This window comes from Stegodyphus dumicola, chromosome 4 (genome assembly GCF_044657685.1).
Source record: "Stegodyphus dumicola isolate Sdum_Otavi_A_Nest chromosome 4, ASM4465768v1".
Lineage (NCBI taxonomy): Eukaryota > Metazoa > Arthropoda > Arachnida > Araneae > Eresidae > Stegodyphus > Stegodyphus dumicola.
The window spans coordinates 234,095,126-234,114,225 of record NC_140771.1 but is presented as its reverse complement, the minus strand read 5'-3'; the positions used below and the strand labels follow the sequence as shown (position 1 = coordinate 234,114,225).

Sequence of the window (19,100 nt, the reverse complement as noted above, 5' to 3'; positions counted from 1 at the left end):
GCGGGTGGGTCCATTTAACTTTACTGAAAGGGGACAAGGCTTCAAGGAACTTTAGACCAATCGTAGTACAGGCAAAGAATATGTACAGGCGAGTGACGAAATTTATAGCACGCACTGGCTGAAGTTCTAGGAATATTCTCCCATTATTTCACTAACTCGCATCCCTTACAAATTCTTTGCTCACACGCTGCATTTGTAGTTCTAAAAAAAATTGCACAAAACAGTATTATGACCAACACGCAGTAGAATATGCTGCTGTGTTATGTGAAAGAAAATCCCGTTTTTTAATGGGAAAGTTAACGCAGCAATTTAGAGCTAAGAAATAAAGAGTGATATGGGATACCATGAAAGCAATGGTAAATAGATAAATGAATTAAGCTTACTTCAAATCCTTTTAGAAAAAACAATTTTAATCATTTAAATTTATAATATGATTAATTTGCATTACTATCTAATAGCAAACTAAGTTTTTTTTTTTTCCCCCATGCTTACATTAAAACTGTTTTCTCGCAATTTATTTTACAGTTACTATTGGAAAAATATTTCTTTAAATAAGAAATTAGAAAGAAAATATTTCTTTTATAATATTTCTTCCTTTTTTTATTTTCTTTTTCTATGAAAATTATTTCTTTCAGTAAAAGAAATAAAATTCATTCGCTATTACAGTATGGCCGATTGCTGCTGCATTCAATTATCACATACGCATCAAAATGCTTTATTTTAAATAATTTATTCTATAATTAACATGAAAGAAAATATTTTTTCAATATAAAATATATAACCAAAATTAAACTAATCTATGCTGTATGTGTGATTAATTCGTTTTGCAGTTTTTGTCACACAATTACTAATACCGTTTTTTCGATATTACATTGCTGTTATTTTAATTTTGTATATATATAACAACTGCTCAGTTTAAATATTCTTCCTTCTCAAAAGATTTTGTTCTGTGAAAATAATTAAAAGATAGTAATATTTTCACAATGGAAGTACTAAAGTAAAAATAATCAGTGTAGGTCTCCTGCAGTTGAAGTCCCTGTCAAACCAGTGTTTCGACACATTTTAAATAGAAAACTAATAATAATCAATATCTCTTTTACAATATAAAATTAAGAATGCTATGAACAGTATTTTTTTTTTTTTTTTTTTTTTAAAGTTTGCAAAGAAACAATGATTTTTTAACACTATAATAGGTTACAAAAGTACTATTCCATGAACAAACCCTCAGTCTTATAGCATAATACTACAATAATACAGTATAATTCTGCTAACAAGCCCACCAGCCGCTGAGCGGTAGAGTCGATGAACACAGGTAGTTTGGTCCAAGGTTCAAATCCTGCGAATGAGCTGGCCGGCGTTTTCATGGCTTTCCCCACGTGTAACTTGTATAGGAGCCAGTTTCCCTTAGAAAGTCCTCACTTAGAAACCACTTTTAAAACGTAATAAAATTACACACAAAAAAAGGGGGGGGAAGAAAAGAAAAAAGAAAATCTGAAAGCCTTCAGATTTTATAGTACTCCCAAAGGGCCATATTTTTAACGTTTTGCGTGTTACCTTTATTTATTAAATATGTTTTTTGCACTTAAACTATAAAATTCAATTCAACAGCAATATCATATAATTTAAAAAAAGCATATCTTTAGAATTTCCGATACATAGTCTCGCGCGCTAGAGATGAAAATGTTTTTTCCGTACAATGTTGCCATGGCTCACTTTGAAATCACTGGGTTTCTTAATCAAAAACTCATAAATGCTTTACAAAATATGATATATGAAATGGATAATAATACAAATTCCCAGTTCCATATTTGGGCCTCCAGATGCCTATATTAGGATGGAGGATTACGTTATTCAGAATTTCATGGCTCTAAGTACCGTTGTTTTATCACAGTGCGAGAAACATTCATACATTCTGAAGATTCCTCATTATTTAATTTCTTTAAATATAATAGAGTGCGACAATACTTGGTGGCAACGATTTGAAAAGTGAAACGCCATTTATTGTGAAACGAAATTAATAGCCCCTCTGAGCTAAAACTTATTTTTAAAAATATCACACTAGTAGTAGTGCAACTACTGAAAAAAATATTATAAAGCTATTTTATAGTTTTATAATAATAATAATAATAATAATAATTATTATTATTATTATTTATTTTTATTTTACAGTAGTGTGAATTTTGCGTAATAATGAACGACATTTTTGTGTTCACAGTATTATTTGTAAGGTATTCAACTGTTAGATTTTAAAGTAAACCTAATTCTTGCTGTATATAAATCGAGTAGAAGTTTATCGGATGTCTATATCTGTATTAAATGAAGAAGGTTTATGTGCTTGATAAACTTATTATCTTCTACATTTTTAAAGCGTACAATTACAATTTATATCTATAATTTCAGGAATAGTATAACCTTTCTTTCAGTAGAAATTACGTTCTTGTTTTCTGAACGTGGCTCCAAATACTCTCTCAGTTCATCGCAAATTAAAATAACTATAAATTTTTGGCAATCTGAAATACGCAATGAAAACATCTTTTGGCAGAGCAAAAGCATCAACATATTTTCTATAAATTCGCCACCAATTCTATCTATTATCTACAACCGTATTCTTCGTTTCAATATGAAAAAAATCAGCGTCGAAAACACATATAAGCCATTGTCTACTTAGTACGTCAACTGCACAACCCTGATTGACGACACGGCAACACTTTTTCATGCGCTTTCGACAACTTCCGTACTCAGAGAATATAGGATGTCGGGCAGACCTGTTTTTTACTAGCAGCGACATCTGACGGCCCACAACTTGCTGTCGACTCTCGTAGCGTAGAATAACCGTCCTGGAGTCATGAAAAATTAGCAACACCTTCACTGTGAATCAAACCACAGACATCTGGAATATGCGCCCAGAATGCAGACCACTACACTATGAAGGCAGAAGTATTTCATTGTTTCTGTGTTTTGTATCTTCAACCGTTTCTAAAATTAATTTATACTAATTAATATATTAATTTCCTAAAATTAATATATCAATAATTTATATATGTGTGTGTGAGACCATATAGTATTAACATATATTTTATTTAAGAATATTAACCTGTAATTAATAATTTAAATAAATATATTTTATATAAAAATTCAAAATCAAATGTATTCATTGTTTGAGAAGAGTGGGTTAAACATTTTTTATTAGTTTTTCACATCTTAATAGTTTTGGATAGCTTTGGAAAGCTCATCATTTCAGGTTCACTGCATTTTGATACTTTTTTTGATGGAAATGTATAAGAAATGTCTTCATACAAATGTTGGGTTCATGTCCGAGAGGAAATTTTGCAGATATCAATCTAATGTACTTAAATTCAAATTTTAGATATTCTTATGAAAAGCTTGTTGAAAATTAGCTCTGGGATTACAAACAGTATGAATAGTTCTACGAGATACAGAAATTATTGTTTAATGCTAGTTAACAAAGTAAATTTTGGGTATATGGTGTAGCTCTTCCAAGTGATTGACATAATTTATATAAAATGTAACTATCAGTTTTAAGTTTATTAGTTAGACTTTATGTTACCAATCAAATGAGGTTATTCTTTTATCATATTGATGATCCAAGTATTCTGTCTGAAAATTTAAATCAGTGATAATTTAAACTAAGAGTGTTAAGTGCTATCTTAAAAGATTGATGTTAAAAAAAAATGTTTACCTTTGGCTGAGAAGGTAGATTTTGATTAGCTTATTTCTTAATGCCCCCCCCCTTTTTTTTTTTTTTTTAATAGGTAAGAAAAAATAGTCTTTCAATGAATTAAAAATTATTTTATTACCCATATTGTCTGCATTTTGATCATGATAAATTTCTGTTTCATTATTTTGATCTTGTTTGTATTTTTTCTTTTGTTTTCTTTATGGTTTAGTTGTGTGCAACTTTTTTCTTAGAAGGTATGATTTGCAGTGTTGTTTCATATTTGTATTATTTTCACCAAAGTCATCTGAATAAAAAGTTTATATTTTTCTTCATATGTCTTTTATTTAATTAGTAGTTATCTTTGATTTAATTAGTAGTTAAGTAAACAAATATTTTTACTAATTATTAATATCTTTGTAGAGGATTCTGATGGATGGGAGACTGTACGTGGACGTAATAGATGCAGAAACTCTCCAGCAAAAAGAACTGCATTAACAAATGAAAATAAAGAAAAGCAAGCTGTTCAGTTTGCAAGATTAAGTCAGTCAAGAATTGGAGGATTTCCTTATACCACAAAAGGAAACTCTAAATCATCACTAAAGGTTGCTGCATCTTCCAAAGATTCAATAACAAATGGTAAATTTGCCAAGAAAGAAAATAGCTCATGTATCAATAAAGATGTAGCTGTTTCAAAAAGTGTTTCTTCAGACTCAGTTTCAGATTTCATCAATAGTACTGTTTCAGACGATGGCCAATGCAAAAATAACAGTGAAATAAGGCAAAGTTGTAAAGATAATAATATTTTAAGCCAGGACAGAGAGATCTGGAAAGAAAAATTGTTGGCTGATTTTAATAAAGATTTATTTGTTCTATCAAAAAAAGGAAAAGATGCACTTGAAAGCAAATCTGACAATAAACGTTCAACGTTGAAAAAGGAGCCTGCAAACTTGATGAAAACTGATGAAAAAAAGTGTTTTGATTCAAATCATTTAACTAGATCATCAAGTCTTCCCAATCTGTTTTCAGAACATAAAAATGAAACTTCCATTTCACAAAGTTTGTGTATTAGTGATGAATCCCTAGGGCCAAAATTATATTTAAAGGTGAAGCTTAAGAAAAAATTAGATGAAAAAGGCAGTGTCTCTTCTCGGAAAAGAATTAAAAAATCAGTTATGAAATCTTGGAATTGTAAATCTGCTCTTAAAGAAACCTTAAATTCCAGTCAGGATGAAAGTGACAATGGTTTAACTTCTGATGATCAAGATGGTACAGTGAGTATTTTTTTTTTTTTTTTTTTCCTGCATTTTTGAGATACACAACATTGACTATAAGTATTAGACACACTATAATATTGCATTTACTGTGAATTAGTTTTGAGATAAATAAAAACCATGTCATTGAATGTGAGCAATAATTATTCACAATTTTAATATTTGTAATGTTTTCACTACAACTCTCCTTGGTATAGTAACCATTAGTTTATAATATTCTACCATGTTTATGCTATTCCAAACTTACTTAAAACATTTTTAGAGAAAACTTTGGATTGTATTGAATATTTGCATAGCTTTCAGCTTAAATGACCCCATAGATATTCTGAGGTGGAATTCAGTGGAGCCAGGGTTAGCACCACTAGCTATAATTATTATTGCGAATTTATATATATAAATAATTTCAGTGAAATTATATGTGAAATTGTAGCTTTTATATAATGTAACATGAAAACTCTGAAGAGATGAACTCTGCCAGGAAAATAAGATTACTGGGGAAAATCTATTTAACATTGAGGTAAATGGCTATCTCATTAAATTGATGAGATATCACCAATCTGGCAGTGGTTTTGGCAAATAATTTGTGTTCTCCAAATTTGGTCAAAACTCATCAAACTTTGTGATATTATGATCTGGTCCCTGTATAACTGTAATTTAGCCCTATATGTAACTGTAGCTGTATCCAACCCTTATACGTAACTTTAATCATGTATGCCTTCTAGTTATTTTTGGAAATGGAAGATACTAGAGATTTCTCGACAGCTGGGGAGGGGAATTTATATAAACCCTGAGAAAGCATAGGTTTTTAGCTCCGACTTTAAGTATTGAGAGTATTGTGAGCTTCACCTTTTAGATGCGCTTTGGGTTGCGCTGTGTATAACCTTCTTAGTAGTTTGAAGTGTAATTCCTGATTTTACTCTGTGATACTGAGAAGAGCTGTACGAGTGTTTTGGGGGAAAGTTCTAAAATTGCAAAGTGTTTTATTTGGTAAAATATCAAGTTATCAGTGCATTAAATCTATGACTAACCCGTATTCATGCAACATTATGAAAAATCCACTGCACTGAAAATGATTTGTGGCAGAGTGCATTATCTTGGTGAAATTTGATTCAGTTTCTGTTTATGTTGCTGATTAGTTTATGTAAAGCTGATTGTAGAACAGTTGCAAGAACAATAATGTATTTTTGACTTTTGATGCAACCATTGCAAATGTCTATGTTGCCTGTATCACTGGCTGCCATGCATCCTTAGATCATAGTATTGCCTCCTCAGTGTTTTACAGTGAGCGTTAACACTCTCTGTGTTGTAGTTTTCATGTTGCATGGAATGCAGGTGAACTAAACACTTAAGTCAATGGGAAGAGACTAGTTTACAACCAAAAACGTTTTGGACATGTTTGAAAGATTATTTTTTTGTGTTATATAGAAACAGAACAAAGCTTTCCTGAAAGTTTGTTTCTTCAGAAGTGAGAATATTTGACAATGCTTCTTTTGTGAACTTTTTGAAATCTTAATACTTATTTCCCTCATTTTTTCTGAGAGTCGCAGCTTCTTTTTAGCTTTGCAACCTTTCAGACCAACTGCTACAAGTCTTCTTTTCACCATTTTAGCAATATTGGATGGCCAGTTTCTTTTGATATATCTGCAGCAAGCTCATGAGTAGTGATGGGCAACTTCGGTACTTTCTTGTATCCGGTACGAGAGTAACGGGTACAGACAAGTACCTGGTACAAAATACCCGTTACTCAAGTAACCATTACTTTGAAAAGTACCGAAAACCGATTTCAAGTACCGAGTACCCAAGTAACGATTTGGAGTACCGGAGTAATGGTTTGCTGTACCGGAGTACCCTAGTAACGATTTGGAGTACCAAAGTACCCTAGTAAAGATTTGGAGTACCAAAGTGTCCTAGTAACGATTTGGAGTACTGAAATACGCAGCTAACGATTTTGCGCACTGAAGGAACTCAGCCACGTCACCACGTGTTTGATTTTATCTGTACGGAGTAAGATTTTGAATATCAGAAAACATGTCAACTACGGAAGTGTCTGAGGAGCAGGCCATTCATATACACAAGGAGCGCATATCACCATTTCGCAAATACAACCAAATACTACTGTCCTCGTATCAAAACCGAAGTGAGCTGAACCCTCATCGATCCTCCAGTAACGAATACCGAAATACCGAGAAGAGACGCATATTTTCGTTACAAAGTAGCGAATACCAAAAAGCACCCGTTTCGGTACAGAAGTAACGAATACCGAAAAGTGCCCGTTTCAGTACAGAAGTAATGAATACCGGAAAGTACCTGTTTCGGTACAGAAGTAACGAATACCGAAAAGTACCGATTTCGGTACTGAAGTAACGGGTACTTGGATGTACCGATTTTCAGTACCCGTTACAAAATGCCCGGTTCGGTAGTACCGACTCATCACTACTCATGAGAAATTGTTCTTTAATTTTTAGAACGAAGTTTGATTGTCTCAGTTTGATATTCCTTTTCTATTCAAGTGTGAACCTTTCTTCTTAAAACATTCCAAAGCATGTTGTGCTTTGCATCTTGAACATTTATGTTAAGTATTTTGCCAATTCAGCTTGAGGTTTTCCTTTTTGAAAACGAAATTGGTAGCATTGCTAAATATTAAGTTCATTACATTTTGGCATTTTATACAAGAACTATTTTAATTTTCAGAACTAACAAGCACAACTCGATACTAAAACTTCCACTAAAACAAAGTAATTTGGCAGTTTTAATGAAACTCATTAAAAAAAATGCTAATTAGTATTAAAAATATATATAATAAATAAATTTATATGCTAAAAATTAATTAAAAATTGATTTTTGTTTGCTTTTATTTTTTAGAAATAATACCTTTTAAAAGAAATCCATAATTCATAATACTTCTAGGTAAACATTTTTGTACCAGTTTACTCTTTTAAAGATATCTTAAAAATATGAGTGTATGTAATATTTTTACCAAAGTTACGTAATCAAAATATTTTGATTTTAAAATGCAAAAAAATTATTGTATTTTAAGTCACTAGAAAATAAAACAATAGCATCTCTCTCTCTCTCTCTTTTTTTTTTTTTTTTAAGTTTTTATATGAGTTTCATACCTTAGTTTTTTTATAAACCATATTTATACAGTATTGATGTGTAATTATAAATTTTTAGATGTCTCATGATGAAGCTTTTGATGTGCACTGCCAAGAACTGTGTGATGCTGCATGGAAATATAGAAGTAATTTTTTATGCATCGTTTTTGAATATGCAGTTTAAAAGATACAAATTGCACAATATTAAAAAATACTGATTGTTATAAATTATCATCAGGAATCTTTATAACAAAATGACATTTAAGCAGACTTACTGTAAAATTATGCTGTTATTTGGATATAAACATTACTATTACTGAAATTTATTATTATTATTTACTGAAATTTTAGTTATCAACAAAAGTAACTAAATCTTACTTTTGAAAATAATTTTTATTTTCTTAACCTCGTATATCTCTAGTTTCAAATTCTTCTGCCAACTAGAGATAACTCTCATATATCTCTAGTTGGCAGAAGAATTTGAAAAGAATATTTCTTAAATTTTTTTTTTAATAAAATAGAAAAAATATATATGGATAATGTTATTTTAATTGTTGATTATAGAATGTCTTGTCCCTATAATTCACATTTGGTGAAATTGCACAGTTTTTCACACATTCATTTGAATCAACTTTTTGAGTATTATAAAATTAAATATAACAGTCTTTTAATGAATAAATTGGAACAGTAACAAACTAATATAAGCTACTTCAGCTTGAAGTTACAGAAGGGAAATTAACAATCTTTCTCATGCAGTAAATCAAGAAAATAGGTAATGTTTAGTAATCAAAATTCAAAGGCAATTTTCAGATGAAATAGAGAATAATGCATATGTTAGAAAAATACTAATTCTTACTTTTTACAGCTAGTCAAACTGATTTAAGCTGAGCATTCAGGAGTTGGCATTTTACTAGAATTGTGGGAATAGATTAAACCTAGAGTATAATCATATGTTGTAGCTCCAAGTCTGTGTCATATGTTTTACAAATAGAAAAAGCTTGCTAAAGTATATAATATTATAGTTTTATAATATCAGTGAATATCATCTATTCTAGGCATTTTTAAAATAAGTAAATATTACAGATATTTTTAAGATTAATTTTTCCCAGGCATTTTCTTTACACGATTACAGATATGTTTACTAAAATTTTCAGTAAAACTAAAGGATGTTTTAACATTAAAAATGTAACTATTAATGTAGCAAGGAATAATAGTTTATTATAAATATTTTGCTTTAACTGTCAGTTTTTTTTTGGGGGGGGGGGGCGTGAAATAGAGATGTGAGAATGTGAAGAGGGAAAACTGAAAAATGAGTTCAAGATTATTATATTTTATTTATTTCAATATAGTTACAAGCACGATTTTGACAGTGCTAGTGCAGAATTTTGCTGCCGTATGAGTTTAGTTTAATGTGATGAGTATTTGTATTTGTAAGAAGAAAATGACTTTTATTTGAAGAAAAAATACCTTTCAGTTATTCCATTATTGGAGCTTTCTTTTAGCATTAGACTGTTTATATTTTGACATTATAATATTGCAATTGATTTTATTTTCAATAATTGTAAATTGAAATTTAAGCAAGCATCATTATAAACAATTTTTTTGCGCTTCAGGTCGTAGATGACACAGCTTCAAACTTTCAGGCTAGTCCCAGTGTCCAGCATAGAACAGAGGCATTGGATAGACCACTTTGAACTGTCCATAAGATCTTATGGAATATCTTCCGATATTACCCTTACAAACTTTCATTAGTGCAGCAGTTGCTCCTGCATGATTTTGACTCTTGATGCCTGTTCTCACTTCAGTTTCTTGCTTGATTGAGGTTGGTTCAGAATGGCCCTGGAATATCCTCTGAACAGACGAAGTGCATTTTCATTTGGACGGTGTAGTGAATACTCACAACTGCTGAATTTGTGAATCAGAAAACCCATGCCGTATCTTAGAGGTTCTATTGCATTCACCAAAAGTGATGGTATGATGTAAATTTTCTGTGTCATTTACTCTCTGCCCATACTTTTTAGAGGAGTTCAGTTCCACAGGTCCAGTGACATGCTTGATCACTGGGCAGCAATATGCATAATTGTTAGAGAATGAAATTGTTCCATCTCTGCAAGCACATCAGTGCCTTGCATGCACAATCTTTATGGAGCTCCTCCACATATTACACGGTGTATTAATGTTCTTAAACGTCATTTTGCAGAAAAATGCGTTATTAGCCTGCACTTTCATAATGTATGCCCCCCGATCCCTAGACCTCAGTCTTTGCGGTTTTGGGATTTGGAGGTATTTGAAACATCTGGTAAGTCATTACAGTCCAAGAACTTTACCTGATCTTAAAGCTAGCATTTCACACCAGGTGCTGCACATTTCCCAGCACACCTTCAGTCATCAGTGGAACACACCATCTTATGATTTCAGGTGGTAGCTAAAAATGATGGCCATCATGTGGAATATTTCGTTTTAGTAGGGGGGGGTTGTTGTTTTTTGTAACAAAATGTGTATAATTGTAAATTTTTTGTAAAAATGAGTATAAATGTGTAATTTCTTAATATTATGGTGATGGTATTTAGAACTAATATTCTTTTTTTCTCTGAAAGAAATTCTCATCCCTTCATTAATAAGTCTGCCATAAAATTTCACAATTTTCTGATCAGTGGTTTCACTTGTAGGCAGGTTTTGAAATAGGGTTCTTTAATTATAGACACCCTGTATATAAGACCAGAGAGAGCATCATTTATCGTTTTTAGTTCAGAATCACTTTTGGAGTACTGGGAGATTTCCTTGCAAGCTTTGGCCCACCAGCGGCCGAGCAGTAAAATCGCTGAACACTGGTAGTTCGGTCAGAGGTTCAAATCCCGCAAGCGGGCTGGCTGCATGGGTGTTTTCGTGGTTTTCCCCATGTGTAACGTGTATACGAGCCAGTTTCCCTTAGAAAGTTCTCCACGAAGGCATCCCTCCCCTTAGGCAGATAGCCCTAGTGTGCTTTGCTGTATTTCTCAATACACCTTGTAAGCTTTGCTCTTTAGATGCAATTTGCATTGCATTGTGTTTAACATTTTTAGAATTTTGAAGTGGAAACTACTGGTCATGCTCTGTCATACTGAGAAGAGGTGTATGAGTATTTTTGTGAGAAATTCCAGAACTGTAGTGTTTCTTTTGAGGGGGGAAAAATTATCACGCTATCATTAATTCTGAGTGCATTTAATTCATTACAAACTCATATACATGCAGCAGTATTAATATTTTAAAATCATATCAATACAGATTTAATATTTGTTAAATCATAAGAAAATGCAAGTTTTGTACATAGTTATGTAACATCTAAAAAAAAAAAAAGTCACACCTTTATTTAAGCTTTTATCTTGATTAAGTAACATTTGTTTTTTCATCCTGAGAATTTTTTAAAGCATATTTATAACTTTTTTAAAAAGAAAAAGTCTTAAACTCTCATTAGACATGCCTTTTGACTCTGAATCTTAAGCAAAGCACTATGACTCAAATTCAGTTCTTGAAGTATTTTTTGGTTTGAATTATTACAAAGAAATTTCTGAGGGTGGGAATGCACTAGACAGCATTTTAAAAAGAAGATGGCATTATTTCTTCATTTTGTTCTTCATCCCCGCTACTTAAATATTCATCTAGTAAAGTGTTTTCAATTGTTTGTTAGTCTGATGTCATTACATTGGCATCACACTTATGTATTCTTCAATTGTAATGTATAATCCCTAATTCACAGTTTCATCATTAATACTTTCACTTGATTCTGAGTTAAAAAATCCTGCTTTAATGAAGGAATTTTTAATTGATTGTGGTTTTGCCAGGCCCAGGCTAGTGAAATCATATTTATAACCTCAAGAATATTTAAATTTTTTCTATATTTTCTGTATTTATATTTTGAAGGGCCATCTAAATCACATTGTCTGTAGAACATTTCCGAATTCTTAAAGGAGCTTTCTTAAGGATTCTTAAATTAATTCTTAAAGATTGTACTACTCTAGTGCAGTTTTCACATTTTGAAAGAAATCTGTCATTTGAAGATGGGAGTACACCGATTCATAAAAAGTAAAATTTTGCAGTTTTGTCTCCTCCTAGTTCTGTCTATTTTCTTTAGCATTCTTAAATTAATTCTTAAAGATTGTACTACTCTAGTGCAGTTTTCACATTTTGAAAGAAATCTGTCATTTGAAGATGGGGGTACACTGATCCATAAAAAGTAAAATTTTACAGTTTTGTCTCCTCCTAGTTCTGTCTATTTTCTTAAGACATTGTGTAAAAATGTCCATATTCATCCATACTTTCTTATTTGCTTTATATTCTAATTTCAGGGCTTTTTAACATGTTGGTAGCACCTTGGTTTTTGTAACTTTCTCATGTCGAAATTCATTTTTCCCATACCATCAGCATTTGCACAATGTAAAACAGTGAGATCTTCTTTACTATGCTTAGCTTCCTGACACTGGTCATCTTTGAAAGCTAAGGATCTTGAAGACATAATTTTAAAAGAAAAGAGCAATTTTATTAACAATAAAAATGTCTTTTAATTCATATTCATCTATTTTGGTGGATAAATTCTTGAACCATTCATCAACTGGCTCAGCAGGAACATTTCTTCATTCTGCGTTTATGCATGAGATTCTAAACCGCAGTTTAAATTTATTCCCCCATCCAATAAAATCAAGCTTCTTTTACATTCAGTCGAAGTGCTATTTCGACTAACATATAGCCATCCACTGGACTATTGGATGCATGGCACAAGATGAAAAAATTTAGCAAAGTGTTTTTGGTCTCAAGAATCTTTCAATTTCGAAAGAATCAGGAATCTTCCAGTCTTGAATCTTGGATTTCTTTGAAACTGACTGTCCATAAATTCCTGCTCTTTCTTCAACTTTTTTTTCCTTCATAAGCAACCATTTTTAGTGTTGTCACAGGAATATCCACAACTCAACTTTCAAACCAGTATTTTCATCAAATTCTTTTAAAATTTGAATTTTATCTTTTAATGAGTGTGCCTTTCATTTTCATGACATTTTATATCACTTACTTCTGTTCCGACCTATTTTACTTAACACAACATCCTATTCAGAAGAAAGAACCATGTCTATTTTTCCTTTCAAGTATCCCCTCTGTTCATGAACTGTTTTAACTCCTGTACCAGATTGTTATATCTCAAGCCTTTGTTTCCTTCTCCTGACCTCATTTCTGAAAAAAAAAAAAAATACTTGAAGAGTGGGACTGTGAAATGTAAAACCAATGCAGTAAGTCAAGCAAAATCAACCTATAACCAAAGTTATGTGACATACAAAAAACAAATATTTTACTATTAAAATAAAAGGGCTGAATCAGGATCAGTATGAAACAAAGGATAAATGTAAAAAGTATATAAACGATGTTCTGCTGTATTCTGGAAATTTTAAAAAAAGGGGGCCAGTAAAAACTGTGTTTATTGGTTTAAACTTATTTAATTTATTAATTAATAATATTAAATTTGGAAGATAAATATCTTATGCTTTGCCAAATTGCAGCACAGTGTTGCATGATAAACAAAAATACTTTATTTCAGGCAGTAGGAATATATTACTTTTAAATTATTGAGTTTGCTGAAAGATTTTTCAAATTTACGATGCACATGTGTACAGTTCAGATGCACATGTTTGAATGCAGAAATGTTCGTATTCAAAATTTAATGGCTTTAGGTGCTACTATCTTTCCATAGGGTAAGGAACAAACATACATATTCTTCCGTTTTTAATAATGGAGGTTATAATGATTATGATTTTAGTTACTTCTAAAATCATTGCGTGAATTGCAATACTTTTAATTTTGTGTTCTTACTAATATATATATGTAATGTTTTAAGTGTGTAGATGCCACTGGAACTTAACAGCTTTCGATAGTCGAGTGAAAGGCAGGAAGAAATGGTAATTAACTGAACTTGGATTGTTGGACAATTACAATAATTTCTCATATACACAGACTAAAAGAAGGCCAATATCAAGCAGAGCAGCGGGGAGATTTTCAGCAGTGATAGAAGTTAGGAAAGGAAGATGACGTAGTTAACTTGTGAGCAGTATTTATACTGAGTATATACGGAAAGTTGTGATTGGCTAATTTTAGTTTTAGTTACTTTTTTCAAGTAGTGTTATGTAACATGGAAAGATCTCGAATTTTGGCTAATTTTAGTTTTAGTTACTTTTTTCAAGCAGTGTTATGTTGTAACATGGAAAGATCCCAAATTTGGGAGAACAGTTGAATTTAGGGGGGAGAACACCAAATCTAGAATAGTTAATTTTTAGATCGCTAATTATTCTTAAAGCAGCCATCGTATTTTGTTATAGAAAATCTGGCTCAGTGTAATCATAATTTCATTCTGCTTTGTAAAGAACAAATCATCAATCTCACTTAAATTCAGGCCAAATTTGCATTTAAAATAAAATGTGTGAAATATATAATATCATAATGTTTCATTTGATAAAATAATAATATTTTTGTATTGAATTTGTGAAAATGAAAGTTAATTCAGATGCAAAATGGTGCATTTTGAAAGTTTATTCAAATAGTTATTATTACTGTTTTCTTCTTATTCTGCTCTCTCTCACTCTTCCTCCCCCCTTTTTTTTAAAGTTTTAGGACTCTTACCCTTCTCTCTCTTTTAAAGTTTTAGAGCAAGAAGTTCATAAACTTGAACTTTCCTGGGATGAACAAATGGATCGATTTGATTTTGAACTGAGAACACCGGGTCGAGCTCTAGAAATGCATGAAAAATTATCTTCCCCCTTTAGAAAAAAGTATGATTTCAGTTGTGGTTTAATTAATTGATCATTAAATTGCTCATTAGTTTTATTATGTTTTTGTGAACTTGAATTTTTGGAATTTCTAGATCATTGTTGGAATCAATTCGCTTATGTAATGAAAAACAGTTAAAAGCTCAAGAACAAAGAGAACGACTGCTTGAAGAAAAAGCCCAAAAGTTTAAAGTCATCGAAAAAAAGGTATTTTTTTTAAATTAATTTCATGTTTGTTTTCAATTTTTCAGTTTTAATATACAACTTGAAATAGAGATAGAACTTTTTATGAATTAAGGAGGAAAATTATGATGAGTGTATCACTAGATGTACGCATTTGATTTGTCTGTAGATGTATTTAATTAATGTGTATATTTTATCTATGTTGTTTAAATTTCATTTTCTCATTTCTCTAAAGTTTTTTTCATCTTTTCACAATACTTTTTCTCTCTTTGTCTTTTTTTTTTTTTTTTTTCTCTTTGCTTAAATGTGTGTCTGAATTAATTGAAATAGTTTCTTTCACAGTAGAAAGCAATGTGTAAGAAAACACAAAATGTTCATACTTTTAGTGTTTGATTCTTGGTCAAAAAGGTTAACTGAATAGTATTGTTGCTTTTTGATATCCAACCAAAATCCATTTCAAAGGCACCATTTTCTCTGATAAACGTCTTAGAGTTTGCAGTGCCATACTTACTAAATTAACCCATACTTTAATTTCATTTTCTTAATTTAATGTGTTAAAAAATTTTTAAACTGCGTTATTGTTTTTTTACTTAAAAAAATTACTAAACACTTTCTTTTAACTGTTCCTGTAGCGACAGGAAATGAAGGCATTAGCAGAGCAACGACAAGAAAAGCAACGCATTCTAATGGAGCAAAAGCTGCAAAGGGCTGAAGAAAAACGGAAAAAACAATTACAAATAATTATCAGGAAAGCTCATGATGAAGAAGAAAAGGTTAGAATTAAATTCACATTATCTTTCATTTAGATCTGTTCTAGTACAATTTGCAGATTTGATGCTTTAATTAAAACTATAATAGATAACTAATCAGTCAATTTACATCAGTAAAAGTGAAGTACCATGCTTGAAATACTGAAACAGCAAATACTGGGGGAAATAAGTTAAATACAAAGCATATGCAATTGTTTAGACATCTGATTTTCTGTAGAACACTCCTGATCACAATGATTATTTCATGTTCAAAAATATTAATTAAATGCACAGAATTTAAAAAATAAAATATACATTTCACTGAATTAATTATTGTCTTTTCCCCCATCTTTTGAGTTATAGTTACCAATAAAGCATACATTGTATGATAATAAATATGTTAATTTTATGAATTATTTGAATTTCTTATGTTGTTAAAGATTATTTTTAAGCATGCTATTTATATATTCACATTACAAACTACAAATAGTGAGCTCACTTTAAGTATGAAAATATTGTCATGTATTATAACTAATTCATTTTCATTTCATTTCTATACTAAAAGTCGCATAAGATTTTTTTTAATCTTCCATAAAAAATTGCATGGTTCGTTCTTTAAATCAGACTGAGATAATTAATTTTTTGCATTGCAGGTGAATGAAATAGCCTTTATCAACACATTAGAAGCCCAAAATAAAAGACATGATCTTATATCTAAAGAGAAAGACCATGAAGCTCGATTACATGACATTCAGGTAAAGTCAGCCAATTAAGTCAACCATTACACAAACTTCAGATTCAGATAAAATCACCTGTACAGTTTTGTAGATTTTAAAATCTTAAACTTGCATGTATTTTATGCAGGAGGAAAGACAGCGGCGGCAAGAGGAGAAGGCAGCTAAAGAAGCTGCTGCAGAAGTATGAAGTAATAGTATTTTTTCTTTTTAAATGTGATAAACTTCACTTTTGAGAAGTTATTAATTTTCTTTCTACTTGCTGTATAATAAAAGTTGCATTTAAGCTTCTAAAATCTTTAAAAGAAAAGGAAAAAGAAGAATGCTTATTGATGAAGTCCCTTAAATTTATGTAAAATAAAAATTTTGTTCCTTAAGTTTCTCTCTGTGGGCATTTCAATCTGTTTCTTTTATGCAATAAATAACTTTACATCTAATAATAATATCATGATATGGTTGGTTTGGATCTTTTTGTTACAGCAAGTAACACAACCAATCTAAAAAATGTACTGCAGGTTAAATTTTTTATTTATTGCAAATATGAAATTTTTTGTATTTAAGCATTTTTAAAAAGCATTTATTTTAACCAACAGTGTTAACTTCTATTGCTTAGGAGGAATATTAATCATATAGCTATCATAATTTAATATTGAGTAAAAACAACTCTCACTGAAGAGATGAAAAGTCTTGAGTTTTTTATTTTTGAAATGAGAAAGCTCTCTACAATGAAACATTTAAGTAATTGGATTGCTGTAAATTTCCAAATATTATCTGATTCACAGATAAACTAAGATGTAAAATTTTGCAGCAAAAATTTAGTCAAAATTCAAAATCTGGCCATAAACCAAATTTAAAATCACTCTATAAATTAAGCTACATATATTGCTAATTTTATAAATAACTGATCATCTGGCTTAGCAAGACTGACAGGCTGAATGACAATTTACCTTATATTTCTGTTAAAAAAGTAGGTTTAAGTTCTTTGCTGAATGAAAAATCAAATTCAGTGCCAATAGCTTCTCTATCAATTCTCCCATCTTTTGGGTACGCACATTGTTTGATGTTTTCACAATGGTGTAGTCAAGCCAAATTTATTTTTGTTCTCAGTTGTAACCTTTCTCAAGCAATCAAAAGCCTCCCCCCCCCCAGCTGTGTTTGTACTTTCACTAGTCAAATAATGATTCTTCACTTTTGCTATAGTCAAAAATACTTGTATAGAAAAGATTTCATTTTCTAATTTTGAAAAACTGATACCTTTTAGTTTAAACTATTTTTACTTTTATTGAAGTTTACTTAGTTTAAAATAACTAAGATTTAAATAATAAAACTGATAACTTTCAGTTTTAAACAAAAAATTATCAAGATATTACTGAGGTGTGCTATAGACAAAACTGAAAATATTATTTACAAGGGGAATGATAACAATGTTAATAGCAAAATGATGAATAATAACATTCACCTGGATTTGCCTATAGCAGAGAGAGATAATTTTAAGTGAAATATTAATGCTGAGAAATTTTATTGACGCATATTAGGATCAAAATAAAATTTTTAAAAATTTATTTATTTAATCTGCAATAACTGCTTTTGTGAATGAATTATTTGTAAATAATTTCTAATGCATATATGAGCAAACTCCAACTTCAGTAATAAAAATTTGCTTAAAGATATCAGCTTACGTATAGAAATATACAGCAATTCCTTTAAGTTTCCTATTATTTTTATTTAGTTAATTTTATTTCATTTATATATTTATTTTTTCATTTTAAAAGCAAGGAAAATATAGCAAAAAAGAATGCATGAAGCTGCTTTTCATCATTTATTTAGTAATTAAAAGTCATCATTCATTCAGTAATTCAGTCATAGTACTAGCTTTAAAAAAAAAAAAAAAAAAAAACTAAATCTTTGAAATAGCTAATAAAAATAGTTGTGATCTTGTGTATGATTCTATGCGTGTGTACACTGTGATTTTAAAAATAATTTCTAAAATTGTGTTTATTCTTAATGAAAATCTACAAATTCCTTTTTGTGTACATTTAAATTTAAAAATTTTAATAACTGTTTAATTCATGAAATAAAAATAGTGCTGTGCTAACAGTGTTTATCCATAACTAAGATATAAATATAAGCTGAGAATGCAAATGTTAAATAAAATGAGAAAAGACATTGAAAGCAAAATGGGCTTAAGACTATTTCTGACAAGCAATAGTGCTTATAGAACATTATATCGATGCTGATATAACATAACTTTCAAAATGCTGAGCCGAAAAGTAATATGGAAATACAACTCTGCATAGGCAGATGAAAGAGTAACAAAGTTGCAGTACTTTCAAATCCTTCTTTGGGGCAGAGATTCAGTTTAATTCTGCTAATTATTGCATTTTAAAAATAAATAAGTAAAGCAAATAATAATATGAGTAACAAACTGATTTTTACCCATGTTGCACAAAGTATATGACTTGATAATATTTCTGTTGCTAAACTGAAATTATATAAGTGAAATTCTTCTATTATCCAAAGACTTATTTATGAAACATAGTTAAATTTTATATACATTGAATAAAAAAATCATCTAAAAGGTGAAGCTTCAAAGCATTCTGCTGTATG

General features: G+C 30.3%; 1 protein-coding gene across 4 annotated transcripts in view; it reads left to right on the top strand.

The window, feature by feature from the left end:
• Positions 1-19,100, top strand: part of LOC118184903 (uncharacterized) — a 145,178-nt gene that overhangs the window by 46,350 nt on the left and 79,728 nt on the right. For all 4 annotated transcript variants that reach the window (XM_085816076.1, XM_085816078.1, XM_085816077.1 and 1 more), the window contains 7 exons: positions 4,100-4,950; positions 8,125-8,191; positions 14,701-14,830; positions 14,923-15,034; positions 15,643-15,783; positions 16,413-16,514; positions 16,624-16,677. In XM_085816076.1, coding sequence (XP_085672202.1) covers positions 4,100-4,950; positions 8,125-8,191; positions 14,701-14,830; positions 14,923-15,034; positions 15,643-15,783; positions 16,413-16,514; positions 16,624-16,677 — 1,457 coding nt within the window. The remainder of the gene's footprint in view (positions 1-4,099; positions 4,951-8,124; positions 8,192-14,700; positions 14,831-14,922; positions 15,035-15,642; positions 15,784-16,412; positions 16,515-16,623; positions 16,678-19,100) is intronic.